This window comes from Rousettus aegyptiacus, unplaced genomic scaffold (assembly GCF_014176215.1).
Source record: "Rousettus aegyptiacus isolate mRouAeg1 unplaced genomic scaffold, mRouAeg1.p scaffold_m13_p_5, whole genome shotgun sequence".
Classification (NCBI taxonomy): domain Eukaryota; kingdom Metazoa; phylum Chordata; class Mammalia; order Chiroptera; family Pteropodidae; genus Rousettus; species Rousettus aegyptiacus.
In genome coordinates this window covers 84,368,676-84,386,152 of record NW_023416308.1, presented here as the reverse complement: position 1 = coordinate 84,386,152, position 17,477 = coordinate 84,368,676, and the positions used below count along the sequence as shown (strand labels likewise).

General features: G+C 32.8%; 1 protein-coding gene across 8 annotated transcripts in view; it reads right to left on the bottom strand.

Annotated features, from left to right (window-relative positions):
• The window catches only part of USP47 (ubiquitin specific peptidase 47), a 96,598-nt gene that overhangs the window by 52,651 nt on the left and 26,470 nt on the right, over window positions 1–17,477 (bottom strand). For 3 of the 8 annotated variants that reach the window (XM_016135445.2, XM_036221387.1, XM_036221391.1), the window contains exons 2-5: window positions 13,578–13,637; window positions 8,112–8,315; window positions 5,245–5,358; window positions 3,642–3,780 (exon numbers count right to left, since the gene is read on the bottom strand). In XM_016135445.2, the coding sequence (XP_015990931.1) occupies window positions 3,642–3,780; window positions 5,245–5,358; window positions 8,112–8,315; window positions 13,578–13,637 (517 nt within the window). Of the gene's footprint in view, window positions 1–3,641; window positions 3,781–5,244; window positions 5,359–8,111; window positions 8,316–11,350; window positions 11,426–13,521; window positions 13,638–17,477 lie in introns of all 8 variants that reach the window. The other 5 variants (XM_016135446.2, XM_036221388.1, XM_016135444.2 and 2 more) reach the window with 4 other exon arrangements.

The following is a 17,477-nucleotide window of genomic DNA, read 5'->3' as shown; positions in this document are numbered from 1 at the left end:
ATTCATTACATGAAAACCCAGAATAATTTCCTCTATTTTAATAAGTCATAAAGTTTGAGATTCTATAGATCAGCATGCTGTGCAGAGTAACTATAAAGTAAGAAGTCAGAGAGAGAAGTAGAGAGAAGAGAGAAAAGAAAAAGAATTTACATGAACTTCAAATTTAAGTGAATGATTAAAAGTACTTCTTAGCTTTATATGTGTAATTGGATATGGCTACCACTGCTGAAACATTTTTAGAACTTCTCTTTTGAAGTAGAACTTCAGGTCCAGTTTATGAGATACTCATATACAAAAAAAAAAAAAAAAAATCAGTCTCCTCATTTTAATTACACTTCAATATGTAAACAAAATGTGGTAACCACCTTGCTTAATAAACTTACTCCTACTTAATATTGAATGACTTGATTGTCTCAAAAAAACATATCTTTTCTCAAAAGATCCTGAAGATCTTCATCAAATCTTTTCAAAACACTTTTTCAATTTCCCAACAACTGTAAAAAAATATCTTTAGAAATGGTAGGCTCTGTGGATAACTACATTGCCAAAGATGATGAAAGGACCAAAAAATATGCACAATAAATCTAGGGCAGTTGTGAAAAAGAGGAATAGATTCCACACTATCTGTACCTGTATGATTCTAAGAACAGACAAAGTAGCTACCCACTTTTCACACTGGACTAATATTCAAGCTTTGATTTCTAAAGGCTTTCATCTTTATCTTAATAACAGTATGTTTATATATTTTACTCTACATTGTTTTATAATTATAAACCACTTCAATTCCTAACCACCCCCTATCTGAGTTGTTTTCAGAGCATCCTGTCCTTAACCTGTATCAGAGACTTTACTTCACTGTTCTGTTATTACCTATTTATTTATATATTTTCTCCAACAGACTGGGAGGACAAGGAGTGGATCAGATTTCTCTATTCTACTACTTGGCACAGCGGCAGACACACATCAGGGGGACGTGCCTAAGACTTGCAAGTAACTCAAATCTATATATTTGGTCTGATTATTAATAATGAAAAGCATTATCTCATTCTTAGTTCATATAAACAGACTCTTTTCCATGAACAACATCACCAGGAGAACAGGTTGTTCTACACCTTCTTCTTCTCTACAGAGAATGCCTGGGATTTGCCTTCTTATCCATCTCTTTCCCCCAATTCCTCAACTGTTACGGACAACCACTCTACCTATCACTTTAAAAGGTAAATGAATACTACTTGTCCTTTATATACCTTACAGAGCAATCATGGACCATTTATTTATGATCTTGTTTCCCTTCCCTGGGCTTAAAAAAGGGGTGATAGGGGAGAGTGTTAAGCAAAGAAGGGAGTAATAACAATTCATTTTTGCATTTGCTCATTGATATTACCATTAGCAATAAAATCATGTAGAAACATATAGCCTTTTGTATTTAACTTAGAACCATAAATGCACTACTATTTTTCATAAAATATATAGATTTTAGTAAGACTAATAAGAATAAAATACTACTGAATAGAAATCTTTTGTTAGTATGCACTGTATAAATTGACAAACTTCAAATAACAACTATTATCAAGTGGGTCCTATATCTAAAATAGCTGTGAATCAATATTGTTAAGTATAAGCCAGTAAGGGAGAAGAATGTGAGAATATATGTCATTCTGTAGAGGATACATGCAGAAATACTGAACAGAGCCAAGAGGTAATGAAGTAATAAACATTTAACAGGCCAAATGAATAGGAATATAACAGGCAAACTCCCGGAGTAGATAAAAGAATTGTTAAGGAAATTGGGCACAGACAGATACTGTGGATTTAAATGATGAAATACCCCAGTTTTATAGTTTCTAATCACATCCAAGTCCATATCGGCCTTCAATCCACTCCTATTCCTCAAAATTCACATCTCCCCACCTCCAACAATTTTCCATCAACAATGGCTGGCTACCAGAGGGAGTCGGTAGGCAAGGAAAACAGAAAAGAGTATGTTAAGTCTCTAAACCCACTGCATTATAGAGAAACGTGTTCCGAAAGCTGAGGTGAAATCGTGAGAGCATTCTTCCAATGAAAACATTTTGTACACAGGACCAAGATTTACATTAATTTCTTAAAGAAAATGCAAATTCAACAGTCACTAACAAAATAAGTTTTGAACCACAACTCCATGGGATGATGCTTACAGATTACTTTTATCCAGAACACTTGAGGAAAATGTACAGGTAGGAGAAATGAGTAGAGTAGAGAAGTGTGAGGAACATTAATTGGGAATGAAAACTATGATTACATGACAATGTATATCAAAGGCCTCTAAAATTTCAAAAAATAAATTCAAACTTAGTAATTCAACTTCTGGGAACTTATCTTAAGGAAACAATAAGAGATGAAAATAAAAATTTATGTACAAGCATGTTCATTATAACATAATACACAGTTTAAATACCTAAACCACACAACGAAAAAAACACTAATTTTCAGCCATTTACAACTTCATATTAAAATATCATTTAAGAGCATTCAAAAATGCTCTGTATACAGTATTAAGTGAAAAATATAAAATAAAATTCTGCTAATATCATGATTACCCTACTTTCTTAAAAGCAAACATATAGAGGAAAGATAAGACAAAAATAAATAAATCACTAAAAGTAGTTAATGCTGGGAGTACTGTAAGTGATCTTCACTTTTTTCATTTTATAGTATAATAAACATGTATTACATTTGTATAATCAGAGAAAAAAAAATTTTTAAGTATGTTTTAGTCTTTAGGAATTTATAGGCATCAAACGGCCATATTGTACATACAGCACAAAGTAGGAGTTCTGTAAATATTTGTTGCATAAAGGCTAAACTGGTTGTCAAAATACAAGGCAAAATTTAAGAATCCTGATTTGTTAAAACTGGAACTTTCTCAAAGTATTCCAACTATCTCAGAATAATCTAAAACAAAATTTGCTTATTTAAAACAAAAAGCAATTTATCCAGCCTACTCCAGAGCAGCTAAATCTGCATCACTTTGGAACCTACATTTTTAAAAGTATCCCCAAATGATTATATGTTTAGGCAATTAATCGGCCCTATATAAATAAATACACTTTTATATAAGTAAAGAAACTGCATTAGTACAATAAACTGAAAAAAATTCAAAAATCTGCTTTAACCATGTTTGGTAAAAAGTCAACAGGAGATTTTTAAATTACATGATTAATTTCAAACACATGATTAAACTAAAAAATAACACAGTAGGTTTAATAAAATAACCTTGGCCTATCTGCTTCAAAACGAAAGTATCCCCTGGAGTCTACTCTAATCCAAAAAAAGGTAACAGAGACATTTGTTTTCAAAAGAAAGTCAATATAAAAAAAAAAAAATGTAGGATTAAATTCAAAATAGAAAATTATGAAAAAGTCTTCCTTAAAAATACAATATTCAATATTTTTTACTTTATTATTAAATAGTGACAGTAATGATGAAAACAACAATGGGCTGAAGAAAAGGGAAACCACATTCTTGTTCTAATTCAGTTTTCTATTCCATAAAATAAAGGGATGAGGCTTGAGATCACTAACATTACTCTGGATCTAATGCCCTATATTTCATAAAAATACAACAACAACGACAACAACAACAACAACAAAGAATCTTACCAGTTTCTGATTTATTCAAAATAGATGAATAGGAGTAACTCTGGCTGACATAATCACTGGTAGATCCGACAGAACCTTCTCTTGGAAGTGGACCTATAAATCTGTCATGGACACTGTCATCTCCAGCACTGGAATCCTCCTAAAATGCAGCATAACCAATATTTACTGAATGATAAATGTTGCTGAAAAAAGATATACTAATTGCTGAGGCATTACTATTACTATTATTACCAAGACATTTAAAGGAGTATATACCCTCACCATTTTCCTGTAGGTATGTTTGAAAAATGCCTGAAATAAAACACTTTAGAGAGGTGTTTATGTCCCCTTCCAAAGTTCTTATGTTCTCAATTTTCTTTAATTATCTTACAAATATTGTTTACACAAAATAAGGAGATTTTTGATACTAATAAATCAAAAGTACTATTGTGAACCTTAATGACAGTCAATCACTCATTTTTACATCCTTGCCAAACAGGCCAGGCAGGTGGAGGATACTCAGTTAAGTGTTGGATTAAAAGGATCGTTTCCTACTGTCTCCAATTAGAAATCTTCTATAATGAGGAAAATGACAAAAAAGGATTAAGGGATATAAAATCAGCATAAACAATTAAGACAGCTGAAGAGTAATTATAATGCATTTTAAAACATAAATTCCCAAATTGTCAATCCAGAGATTCCTAAATTAATAGCTAATTTCAATGTCGGACTCATAAAAATCTTCTCATGATATCGTAAAAATAAATGATGAGATTAAGGAAGGTGAGAGCGCATATTCTGATACTGCTTCAGTACAGATGCCCTGTGTTTAGTTATTACCTACTGTCCAGAGAGGCATTCTAATTCACAACAGACTTCTAAACGAAAAGCATCAAATAAAACTTTTCCTAAGAAAAATTTCATTGAAGAGAAGGGTTCTGAAAAAGTTCATAAATTCTCTGAGCCTTCCTTTCCTCAGTCCATAGAACAACAAGGTTAAATGAGACCAGGTTTTCTCGGTCTTTTTAAAGAAATGCCCCTCAAATTGAGAGTTACTGGGATAGATGATCTCTAAGGCCACTGGACCAGACAGGAAAACCTATGGGAATATGAATTGCAGTAAACACTAAAAGAATAGAAACGGATCACATAACTTACAAACTAGTCGTCCCCAACCCCCTCAAAAGGCAGGGGGAAAGTAGGATTGAAAATGGCAAAATAGAGAATTCTAGGGGTCTATCTCTCTCCCTAATACAAAAATCATTGGCCAAAGTGCCAAAGATTTACAGCAACCAAGCCATGCTTAACCAAATGAAAGGCCACTGAAACACAGTAAGATATTTTTTGTGGCATTTTAACTTATCCAAGAACCACCCTCCCTTGCTACTGTGGTGGTGGTTTTGAAGATGGCAACTTGTATTCCCAGCATGGCAAAGGTGCTATGGATGACCGACGTAACCAGATGAATATATACACTTCTAACAAATCAACATACAATAGAAAAATAATTTATTATATATAAATTACAAAACTCATCTCTCCTCCTTCCTTTGGAAAATTGCTTCCGAAGTAGTAGGTGACAGTGCACAAAAATTATGAATATAGGGCTTTCTAAATGGTTTACCAGCAGTATTTGAGGTTGTTCACCATCTTTATCTGTCAAATGCAGAAAATTCTTCTTTCCTGCCTCAAAATTAGCATCAAGAAGAGACTTGTCACTGGTATGATCCAGTGGAGCCTATGGGCATAAAATAAAATATCTCAGATTTTGAAAACAATTGTAATATAAAATAAAACAATATGCCAACAAACACATATTTACAATTATTGGGCTTGAATAGTATTTTTTTGTAAACAAAAATTCTGGTAAATTCTGTTAATCTAGACTTGAAATTAACTAATCGACTTGTAATGAATGGGATGGCTGAACCCTATGACAATGTGTACTGACAGGCATCCCAGATGTTCCCATTCCTCAACATCTAAAAGACTGAAAAGAGAAAAGGTAAAGGTTAAAAAAGTAATGTTAATATTTATGATATTTGTGTTTCTATGTTCTCTAAAATGTATGCAATATAGTATTAATGGATTTTCAGGAAAATTAAAGATGATTTATATAACTAAAAACATTTTTATAAGAGTTTCTAGATAAGCAAACACTAAACACTACAACCAAAATAATTTTGTAATATAACTAAATGGGCACTTTTAGAAAGACCCCTTAAGGAAAAGCCTGTCCTAGTAAATGATATGTTTAAGTCCACTACTAGGATCCAAAGGATATAACGCGGATGAAAAGTGATCACTCCTTTGAAAACTAAACACCTAAGATTTTTAGTCGTTATCCAACTCTTTTATCTGTTAGGGCAATTTCAACCCTAGCTATCATTCTGAGACACTCTAGTTGGTAAATGAAAGATGGAGCCCTGTATGCTCTAAGCCTGACTCACCCACACTTTGGTCCATGGTTGAAAAAAATGCATGAAGGGATGAACACCTTATTTTTTTCTTTTAAAACACTCTTCTTATACTAAGGAATGTTTTTATGTTTTAAAGAGATGATGAATGTCTCTTTAGAAGGATTTATTTTATTCTCTTAGGAAACTAACGCTTTATAAAAGTAGAGGTATTAAGGACAAAATTAATTTAAGTGATTTTGCCACTTGCTATTTGTGTGACTCTGGGGCAAGTTATAGATACTTTACTTCTCCATGACTCAGTTTCCTCAGCTTAAATATGAGCTATAATATGAAGCTATACTAGCACCTACCTGCACCTACCTTTTAGAGTGGTTATAAGGATTAAATGAGGTTATATTTGTATAGAGCCTAGTACCAGAATGATAGCAAAAAAAGTATTAAGCAAATAAAGAACAAACTATATGACCTATTTCTTATCTTTGGTTCATATCTAGACTCTATGAGAATAGTAGGATATAGAAAACCTGAAGCTAAGAGAAGTCATATGGAAGGAGGAATAGTATCTTTGGGTCCCTTGCATTTTTCTGGCAGGACATGAAAGATCAGATTATATAGCTTGAATACATAGGATTCTTCCTCAATAAATGTGTCTATGAGTACAATGTGGTGGGTACCTAAATGGGCTAGGTTTTCAGAGAAGCAAACGTGCACCATTGTGCAGTAAGCAGGTGAAAGAGTACTTGTAGAAATGCACAGTGGGCAAATAAAAATATAGAAATTGAGTACTTAAGAATAGCCATAGCTGAAGAAAGAAAAATAGGTAATCCCGACACAGAGCTCTTTGAAGCTGTTGTAGATGCTAATTTAATAAACACTTTTCAAGTACCTAGAGGGAGTATTTATAGAGGATACAAAATTGACACTATGAAGTCCCAGCCATCAAAATACTTATATTCTACCAAATGGAAAAACACAAATGAGTAACAACTATGATAAAAGGAGACTATGATAAGTGGCATAGCAGAAGAAAAAGTGTAATAGGAGGACAAAGAGAAAGAGATTACTTTAAACTGCAGGAAGAAACATCAAAGTAGGGCTTCTTAAAAGATAAATAAAATTGGTAGATATATATGACATTATAGAACCATCCTTTAACTGAAAAAAGCAACATTGTAAGTTACATGGTTATATGACAGGGAACAGTCAAAGTTACAGACTAAATATTGTTTCTTTTGTCTATTTTATTAGACTACCAATTTTACTGATGGTGGGCAGTGAGCAGTCACTGAAGGTTTTTAAACCAAAGGTGACACAAGCGCTATGATTTAAGATGACTGAAGATAATTTTAACAGTATGCAGGGTGAATCTGGACTGAGAGAGAAAACAAAAAAGACTAGAATACTATTCTAATAGTGCAGATAAAACCAACTCAACAGTTTCCACCACTCTCCCATGCAAAATTGATCAATGCCTCCTCTTTGCACTCATGGCAACTTTATAATACTTAAAACATATTAATGTAATTATTTGTTGATACATCTGTCTCTACAGCTGGACTATGAGATCCCTGAAGCAGAAGTCATGGTACCACCAAACTTCCTATTCAGAGGCCTACCATTCTATCTTGCATGTAATCTCTGTTGATATTGGGGTGTATATCCTTCCACTCTTTTTTCCTTCTATATACATTTTTTTCTTCTTTTCCAAAAATTAGAATCTAAAATACATAATTTTACATCCTGCTTTTTTATTTAAAATACAAGATGAACATCGTTCCATTTGGTAAATACTGAAATTTTTCTGTAGTTGATATAATATTATGATAGTCATCTTACATGAATTAAAAAACCGATGATGCAAACTTTAAGATAAGCAAATATAGAATGAGGAATGAAGGCAAAGGACAAAGAAGGATGTCAATTATTGAGTTGCCCATAGGCTCTTATTATTATAGTTTTGTTTATACTAAAAAAAGTTCCAGGATTTAATATGCTCATTAATAACAACAATAATAATGACTATAATATTATTAGTAGCTTAAGAGAAGATGCTTTAAGTCCAGGGTTTTACCATATCAGCAGTATTGATTCCATTTCCCCACACCAAATCAAAGGTTCCATTTATGTAGCCTACTTTGTTGGCCACATCTTCAAAGAGCTTTCTGAGTGGCGTAGAAGCTGGTAAATTTAAAGTGATCCGTTCATTCACTGTCTTTGAATTAGTGGTATCTTGTATTATACATAAGACTCTAGGTTCTTCAGCAGCATTTTCTATCTGAAATTTAATAAAAACACTATTATTTATCTTTCATGGAAAACAACTATAAATAGCCATATTTTCTACAATTAAATATAAAAAAAAATCCCACAAAATATTATTTTCTTTGTTCCAGTATGACTGTGTTGTTATTTTGAAACACCATAATGGATATGTCAAACATATAAAGTACCACATTCGTTTGTTTTGGAAAAACTGGGGCATATTTAAAAATTGATTTTCTTGTGGATATTCGCTTTCACCTTTTAAAAGTCTGTGTATCAATGGTCAACAAACCATGAAGACAGTATACTTGAGCAATTTTCAGTTGAAAATAACAAAATCTGATCCTTAAAGATATGTCATTACCTTGCTAACACAGTCAAATCAAGTATGTCTGGGTATCCTAAAGAACTGTGTAGAAATGCAGTGAGGATTGTCTAAGACCGCAAAATCTGTATGTAAGGGACATAGGCAACCAGTCCTCAAGACCTTTACGCTACTGTATCCACAGACTACATGTCAAAAATATCCATTATCGATGTATTGGGAGCCAACAAGTTTATCGAAACAGATTAGGAAGGAAAAACAAAGGGCAAAAACACTTTGAATTAGCAATGTAGAAGGGAGTTAGAGTCACAAATTCGTCCTTCTTTTTTCATTTAGTGCATAACTTAGTAATGATTAAGATGAAACAAAAAACTTTTAAGGACACTTTCTCAAAGAAGCTATGCCCCCAGGCTGTTGAAGAACACTGCTTTTCTTTTCCACTTTCCACAGGGGAAGCAGGCTGCATCAGACACTAGTGGGAGTAGTTCTTACCCTCCACATCTCCTGGACACCCCTTTTCTTTTTATTCCTGCCTTCAGCAATCAGAATCTTACACAGAAATTACAGTAATAGCTTCCTGAGAAGTTTAACCACTTCCAATGTTATCTTCCTTCAATCCAGAATAGTATTTTAATATGCAAGTCTGATTATGTAAATCTCTTGCTTTCCATCAAAGTCAAGTGCTGCAGTCATTTAACTGAGAGATCTCTCACCAGCCCCAAATAGGCTTTTCAGAAATACGAACTGTACAAACTAGTGTTGTATATAAGAATTTTTTCCTTCTTTTTTATATCAGCCCCAATCTTTTATTACTACTATATTATCTACTTTTAAAGAAATTTATTATCATTTACTAGTATTGAAGATAGAAAATTAGTTTGTTTGATAGGCTAATATAATTTGTTTCTGGTATATATGATTTTGCATTTTTAAGAGAATACTTAAATTAAGTCTTATCCAATTAGATTAGAACAGAAATACATTAGTACAAAAGAAGTATGTAACATTTAAAACAGATTGGCTAGCACTACATTAAAAACAAATCAAAACATTTAATTTATCAACAATAACCCATTTAAAAATGAAAATACATTTCTATAAAATAAAAAGGATAACAAAAAAGAGTATTAGTATTGTACTTGCGAGAAAGAGAAATAACCTTTACCTACCATCTTAAGGTACACTGAACATGTAAAGAAATGTTTTACACATTTTAATCCCAAACTGAGAAACATAAAGTGCGCCTTTAAAAAACTGTTAATAATAAGAGTGGACAACTCTAAATTTCAACTACAAAAGATCCATTTTAATAGCTTCGGTAGTATACTTCAGAGGTAGGTTCAAGTTTTCCAGGTACAAAATACTACACTGACCAGAATTTTAAAGCTTCAAATAGGCTGGAGTTGACTGTCCAAGGTGATCCTACCTAAGAATTCGGAAATCAGAAATGCTGGAACAGCAGTATGCATAAGCATGGTGATGTGGCAAGATCAAATGGCCAGGCATTAACAGTTCCTAGTTCTTTCCCTAGAATGTGAGCACAAGGTACAGGCACTCCAGCCTTCTCACCTTCCACCCAAAATGTAAGGAAAGTATCCCCTACCAAATCTCATTTGAAGACTTAAATGTGCTATTATTAAACACAAAATTTAATCCCGTGTATGCCTTCTATTCTTTTTAATGACAATAGCTTTCTTTTCTGTACATTGCTTATAAGTAATTTTTCTCTTTCTTTTTTATTGGGAAGAGTACAAAGAGAAAAGTAGAAATCACCTGTAATCCCATAACACAGATAACTATTAACATTTTAGTATACTCTACACACACACAGATATATATATATATATATATATATATATATACATGCTTTTTAGACACAAACATTGGGTTAGAACATACATGCTGTTTTAATACTTTTTTACTTATATAATTTCTCTCAAACTTTTTACATCATTTAAATAGTTTTATTTTATTACATGGATTAATAATAATTTGTTCCATAAATTCTATTTTACTGACTTTTAGGCTAGAATTTATTACAGTTTAGAGATAATTCTTTATTTCTCATTTAATATGTAATATATCCATGGACTCCATCTAAATTTTTGATATCATAATTGCCAACATTAATCACACTGAAGTGAAATCTCTCTCCTCCTCATCGTCCATCTCCCAGTTTGAGAACTGATTAAAATTTTTTTTTTCTTTCAATTATAATGTAAGATGTGCCAATAATTTTATAACTTTTAAAAATAAAAACTCTACAAATATTATATTAAAAATGCAAATTCCCAAACATTTAAATGTAAAAAGGTATTTCTTAGAATTGGAAAAATAAGGTAGCTATCTTTCTTAATTTGTTTGGAGCTCTACCCTTGACTGGTTCTATTTATGCTCGAAGAAAAAAGCAGTATCACCTTCAGGTGAATTAAAAGATAGCTAAAATTTTTGCCACTGTTTTTCCTTTTTTTTTTTCCTCTTCCCATCAATCTGAACTGGTCTTGTGACCAGCTAGGACCAACAGAATGTGGCTGAAGTGATACTGTGATTTAACATAAGACCTTAAGAAATCAGCAGCTTCTGCTTCTGCACCTCTTAAAACATTCCCCTTATAACCCAGACACCACAAATGAAAGCCAGTTACTCTGGGAACACCATGCTGTGAGGAAACCGTAACAATCCACACAAAGAGAAAGTGACCATTTGGTAGAGCACTGAAGTACCTGACATTTGAGAAAAGCCTTCTTGCACATTCCATCCAGAGCCAGCCACCAGCCAAACAGAGCCAAGTAGCAACCCTAGATGATACCATGTGAAGCAAAAAAAAACAAAAAAAAAAACAAAAAAAAACCTGACCAGCTGAGCCTTTGTCCAAATCCAATCCCATAGAATTATGAACAAATGAACTAGTTGTTGTTTAAGCCACTAAATTGGGGGGGGGGGGAGGCTGTTCCACAGCAATAGATAATAAAAACACACCTAAATACATTTAAGCACACACAACCTCTAGTTGGTAAAGATGTAGTTGGTGATGGAGGTATTGCTAAGTGGTGGGGGAGGGTGTCCATTTAAGTACTACACTCAACATTAAGATAATGTTGGGTAAGATATCTGAGGATACAACAATTTAGGGAAGGTAGCATGATTTTTTAATCAAAAGAGTTCTATGATGGATAAGAGAGATCAGGTAAGGGAAAACCAGTACAAAGTTTTAGAAAAGTCTAAAGCATGTTCCACTAGGGAAAACATTTAATATAACTTAGGTGGGCTATTAGAGAGGCACAAAGTTTTCTACAGGGAAAATCTAGCCAGATACAAAAAAAGGTATATAGCAAAAAAATAAAACTACTTATTTTATGGACAACTCAGCATATTACACTTGAGAGAGTAAGGGGAAAGGTCAAAAACAATTATATTAACACTGTCTATGCTGAGAGTGTTCTCTGTCTATGCTCACTGCAGAAACAAACTAGATTTCCTAGTAAAGTCTGAAGAATCCCTGAAAAAAGTAAAAAAAAAAAAAAAAAAAAAGAATAAAACCATATCCTTGCTTTTAAAATGTAAAACATACTGGAATAAAAACAACAAAAACATATTTTTCTTCTAAAGATAAGCTTGCTGCTAGGAACATCTAGAAGTGGTTTGACACAAATAGTTCTAAGAAATCTCAGAGCCTGCCGAAAGCATGTTTGTTTGCCTCTTAACTCATTTTGTCTCCTTTTTCTTGGCATACCTGAGAGTTTTAACTTCAAATCTGAGTTTTCTGAAGTTAACATCATAAATTTTGTTTCAGAAAAATATTTCTGAGGTGTTTCTTATTAAAAACATAAAACAAGGTGTATAATTGATGGCATATATATTCACGATAGCATTAGCATGTAGAAAACAATATCAAATAAATTCAAAGTTATCAAGATTCAGATTTTTCTAAGAAAAAAATTAAGATAAAGAATTTAAAATATTATGAGGGGACCTCTTTACCTCTAAATATAATAATCAATCCATTTTCTCTCAAGACCCCTTCAATGTTATTACAAAGAACAGTATTAGGATTGCAAACTTAAAAATATATAAACACATGTACATATCAGTCCATTTTATCTACTTTTTCAAACAGGAGCTGATATGAGCTGAGAAAATAGGCCTAAACACATAATTCTTCTGGATATCCACAGTTCATATTTAATACACTGCCATACATTAAAATAGAGAATGATGGTGTGACTACTACTGCTAATTGAAATTTGTTAAATTTATTGGCCTCATTAACAAGTGACGATTCCTGGGGTAATGATGTGAATCCAAACTTACATAAAAAAAAAATATTTTATTTTTAAAATCCTCCCTCCACTTCACTCAACTACCCTAGCAAACTCTGATTGTTATATAATCCTTTTCTAAATAGTCTCTTGCCACAAATCACTTGGAGAAGACAGAAGAGATTCAAGGAAGAATAATGAGGGGAAAAACTTAGAGCAACAGGGAGCTGAGAAAATGAGGTATTAAATAAAGGTTATAATGGGATGCCACTGGAAAGTTTAGGTTTGTACACAGTTAGTAGTGTACACAGGCTCCCAGGAAAGTAAGTTTTACAGAATTCTTCAAATAAGATTTCTGCATTTTGACACTGTAAATTATTAAATGATTTAATCCCAGGAGTAATAATATTTCAGAAAATAAATATATCTGTAAAAAATAGACAATATACCTGAAAGTCAAAACAAAAAAGTTCTATTGTTTTTATATCGGTTTTCCCCCTCATTCTCTTCTTAAAAACAAAGGACTACCAGACACATTCATTTAAGGTGATTTTCAAATTATTAAAATAGGAAACGAAACAGTCAAACAAGCATAAAACTTAACACATGCCTTGTTATTAAATAAAAATACTAACATGCCATTACTTGCTCTGCTGATCATCACACTAAAGCAATTACATCAGCAGTCTACCTGTAAAAATTTCTTCTTCATTTCATCAAAGATATTTTGTCTGCATCTCCAAAACACATCCTATGGTATACAGAGAATAAAATGAATTACTAAAATAAAGATGTAAGACAGTGAAGTGAGAATTAACCTAAAAACATTTTTACAAACAAAATATGTATTTAAGTATTATTATGCCACTTAGAATTTTACTCATAAATTATATTTGTAATTTTTATCTTAGGCCTCCATTATCCTTTTAAGGTCATTGAAAATTTGTGCCACGGTTATAAAGAATAATATTAACATGGAAAACAACCATGTTTTAACAGAGTGGTACCTTAAGAACTGTATATAAATCTAATTTCTAAGTCACATAATATTTGTTCCAATTTTATTGAGATAAAAGTGACATATAACAATGTATTAGTTTAAGATGTACAACATAATTATTTGATATGTGTATTTTGTGAAATGGTTACCACTATAAGTTTAGTTAACATCCATCATCTCACACAATGATGAGAACTTGAAGATTACTTTCTTAGCAACTTTCAAATATACAATACAGTATTGTTAGCTATAGTCTCCACACTGTACATTATATCCACAGAACTTATTTATTTTATAACTGGAAGTTGGTACCTTTTCACCACTTTCACCTATTTCGTTCACCTCCACACTCCCTACCTCTAGCAACATCTGTTTTCTTTGTTCAAGAGTTTGGGTTTTTTTAGATTCCTTATATAAGTGAGATCATACAGTATTTGTCTTTCTCTTTTTAAGTCACAATATTTTGAGTCCATTAAAGGAATTCTGCAAATAAACCAAGAGATCCCTGATTTTGGTAGTTTATAAATTTACATTCTTCACATGACAGATATTCTTAAAGTAAGGCTGCTTAACATTATCCCCTACAACTATTTTCTTTGAATATAAAGATCTGTATTATGAGACAAGCTTATTTTAACAATTAAAAAAATACAAAAATAATCTCTTGAAAAATGTTGATTTTACATCATTCCACACTTCTGCCACACAAATTTGGTTTTCTTCCGTCTTCTTTAATTAATAAAAAGACCAACTCATGGTTTTAAAAGATGATTTTGATCACTCACAGTAGCTTGAATACTATCCTATATCAATAAAAAAATACATTACTTGCTTTTATGATAGAAATATATTTCTATTATAATAGCAGTAGTTTTTTGAAAAGCAACTCTAAAATAACCTCTATAGCAATTATTAACAATTTGATATACATCCTATGAGATCTCTCTCCATTCTACATGTATTTATTATATTGTTAGTTATTAACCAAACAGAATCATTTTGTACACTATTATTTGAATTCTTTCCTTGTTCCTCAACACTTTAATCGTTTTTCCATGCCATAAGATTTAGTTTAAATCTGTTGTTAATAGGTACTTAGGAACCTTCAATTTTTCACTGCAGCTTTGTTTATCTGTACATTTTTCCTGAAGATAATTTCCAAAAGAAGAGAATTACCAGATCAAAGATTATGTACTCATTTTTAGGATTCTGATACATGGTGCAAAAAGGCTGATTCTCTCTTCCACACATGAGAACTAAACTGCAACTATATGTCCTACACTGCTCTAGGTGCTGAGAAAATAGCAGTGAACAAAGCCCTTGCCCTCAGGGAGCTGACATTGTACAGCGGGGACTCAACCATATAACAAATCTAAACTATCAGGCCCCACCAGCCTCCAAGTTTCTGCAGTTCTATACACTGTACCTGGATGGAATGCTCTACCCCTGGATAGCATCATGTTTATTCAAATATCATTGTGGTGGCTTTAAAATATATCCATAAATTCTCTGACATGACTCCCAGCAAGAACAGGAGCTAACGCCAGTCTCCTTTAACATGTGCCAGACTTAGTAACTTCCTGTGATATAATACAGCTCCCAAGGCTGGATTAGAAAAGGCAATACAGTTTACTACTACTGGCTCTCTATCAGATGCTCGCCCTGGGAACCCAGCCACTATGTTCTGTGGGAGCCAAGTAGCCACATGGAAAGGTCATGTGTAGATGTTCCAGCTACAGCCCAAATGAGATCCCAGCTGGCAACCAGTATCAGCCACCATACATGTGAGTGAGAAAGCATTCAGATGATTCCAGCCCCCAGCTGCCCCAGCTGATGCCTAGCAGAGCAAAAACAAGCTGTTTTAATCTAGCCTTGCCCAAATTGCGCATCTGTGAACAAAAGTCACCAAGTTCGAGGGCAGATTATTATGCAACAAAAGACAATCAGAATAATAGTGGCTTTATCAATCTGGCTCTTCTCTTACCTATTAAAATTACAATCCTCTTGGTATTCTTCATTTTCCTTCCTTGCTTCAGGTTTATCCATAGTACTTAAAAGTTATCTGATATGTCTGTTTATATTTTACTTATTTACTGTCTATGTCCAAAAAAACTTCCTCTATGAGTCAAGATGTAATAGCAAACTGGATTTACCTTTCCCACCTTAAACAATAAAAATCTACATGAAATGTACAAAGCAATAGTTTCCAAATATGAAACAACAGGCAACACAGGGCAGTGATTCCTGTGAAAGGAGGAACAAACAATGTAAGCCACCTTCCACAGGCTGCAGTGCTGGGAAGGAGAAGCCAGGCTGAATCCAGAAATCTGAATTGAAGAGTTTTAGGTGGGGAATTCAAGGAGGCCAACTGGGATAGCATTTACATGGCAGAAAACTGCAAATAGCAATCTCCAGAGATCTACAGATCAATCCTCTGAGTAGTCAGCTGAGTACTCGTCAGTATATGCATGTGAAGAAACTATCTGAGGCAGGGAAAAGAACAGGAAAGAATCCTTGGATCCCACTTCAATTCCCACCAGTGAAAAAAAATCTCATTAAACACAGGGCATCATATAAGAGTACTGAAAAGAGTACTGCATCAGTAAAGGGAGCAAATTATGCTTACCTTAAAGGCTACTCTGGCCCAATCTTAAGAAGCTTAAAAGCAAGCCTCTAAAGGATCTAACTGTTTATGAGTAAATTAAACTGTATCTGAGAACAAAGTGCAAGTATATTTATAGGAATAAAAAATATCCAGCATCCATCAAGGTAAAATTCACAATGCCTGGCATCCAATCAAGAATAAACAGGCATGCAAACAAAGCTGGAAACTATGACTCACAGTGAGAAAGATCAATTAATGAAAACCAACCCAGATGTGATACAGATGATATAATCAGTAGACAAGGACATAACTATATGTAACTCTATTCTATATTTCAAGATATAGAAGAGTATCTTAGGAAAACATGGAAGGTTATCTGAGATGAAATATATAATAAATGGGATTAACAGGTTAGGTGTCACTGAAGAAAAAAAATAATGAACTCTTGAACACAGAGCAATAGAAACTATCAAAAATAAGACAGCGGCAATAATGCGCCCCCCCCAAAACAAACAAACAAACAAACAAACAAAAAAACCTGAAAGTGGGACAACTTTCTTTTCAGAGGCCAGAAGAAAGTTACATATGTTTTTCACGCTTACAGGAAACACGAAATAAAATGGCAGGCTTAAGCTCTAATATATTAACCATTATATTAAATACAAATGGTTTAAATAACCAATCAAAAGACAGACATTGAAAGAGATTAAAAAACATGACCAAACTATATGCTGTCGCTACAAAATTTACTACACACACATACACACACAGATATACACATATATAAAATACATATTATGTCAAATATGTGACATATTAAAACTCTTTACCTAAATTCATATGTAATGTATTTTTCATAAAATATTTTGTATAAAAGTAATAGGGTGGAAAAAACATACCATGCAATCATTAATCAAAAGAAATGAGGAGTAAATTTTAAAAATTATCATCAGATAAAGCAGACTTCAGAACAAAAAAAAATTATC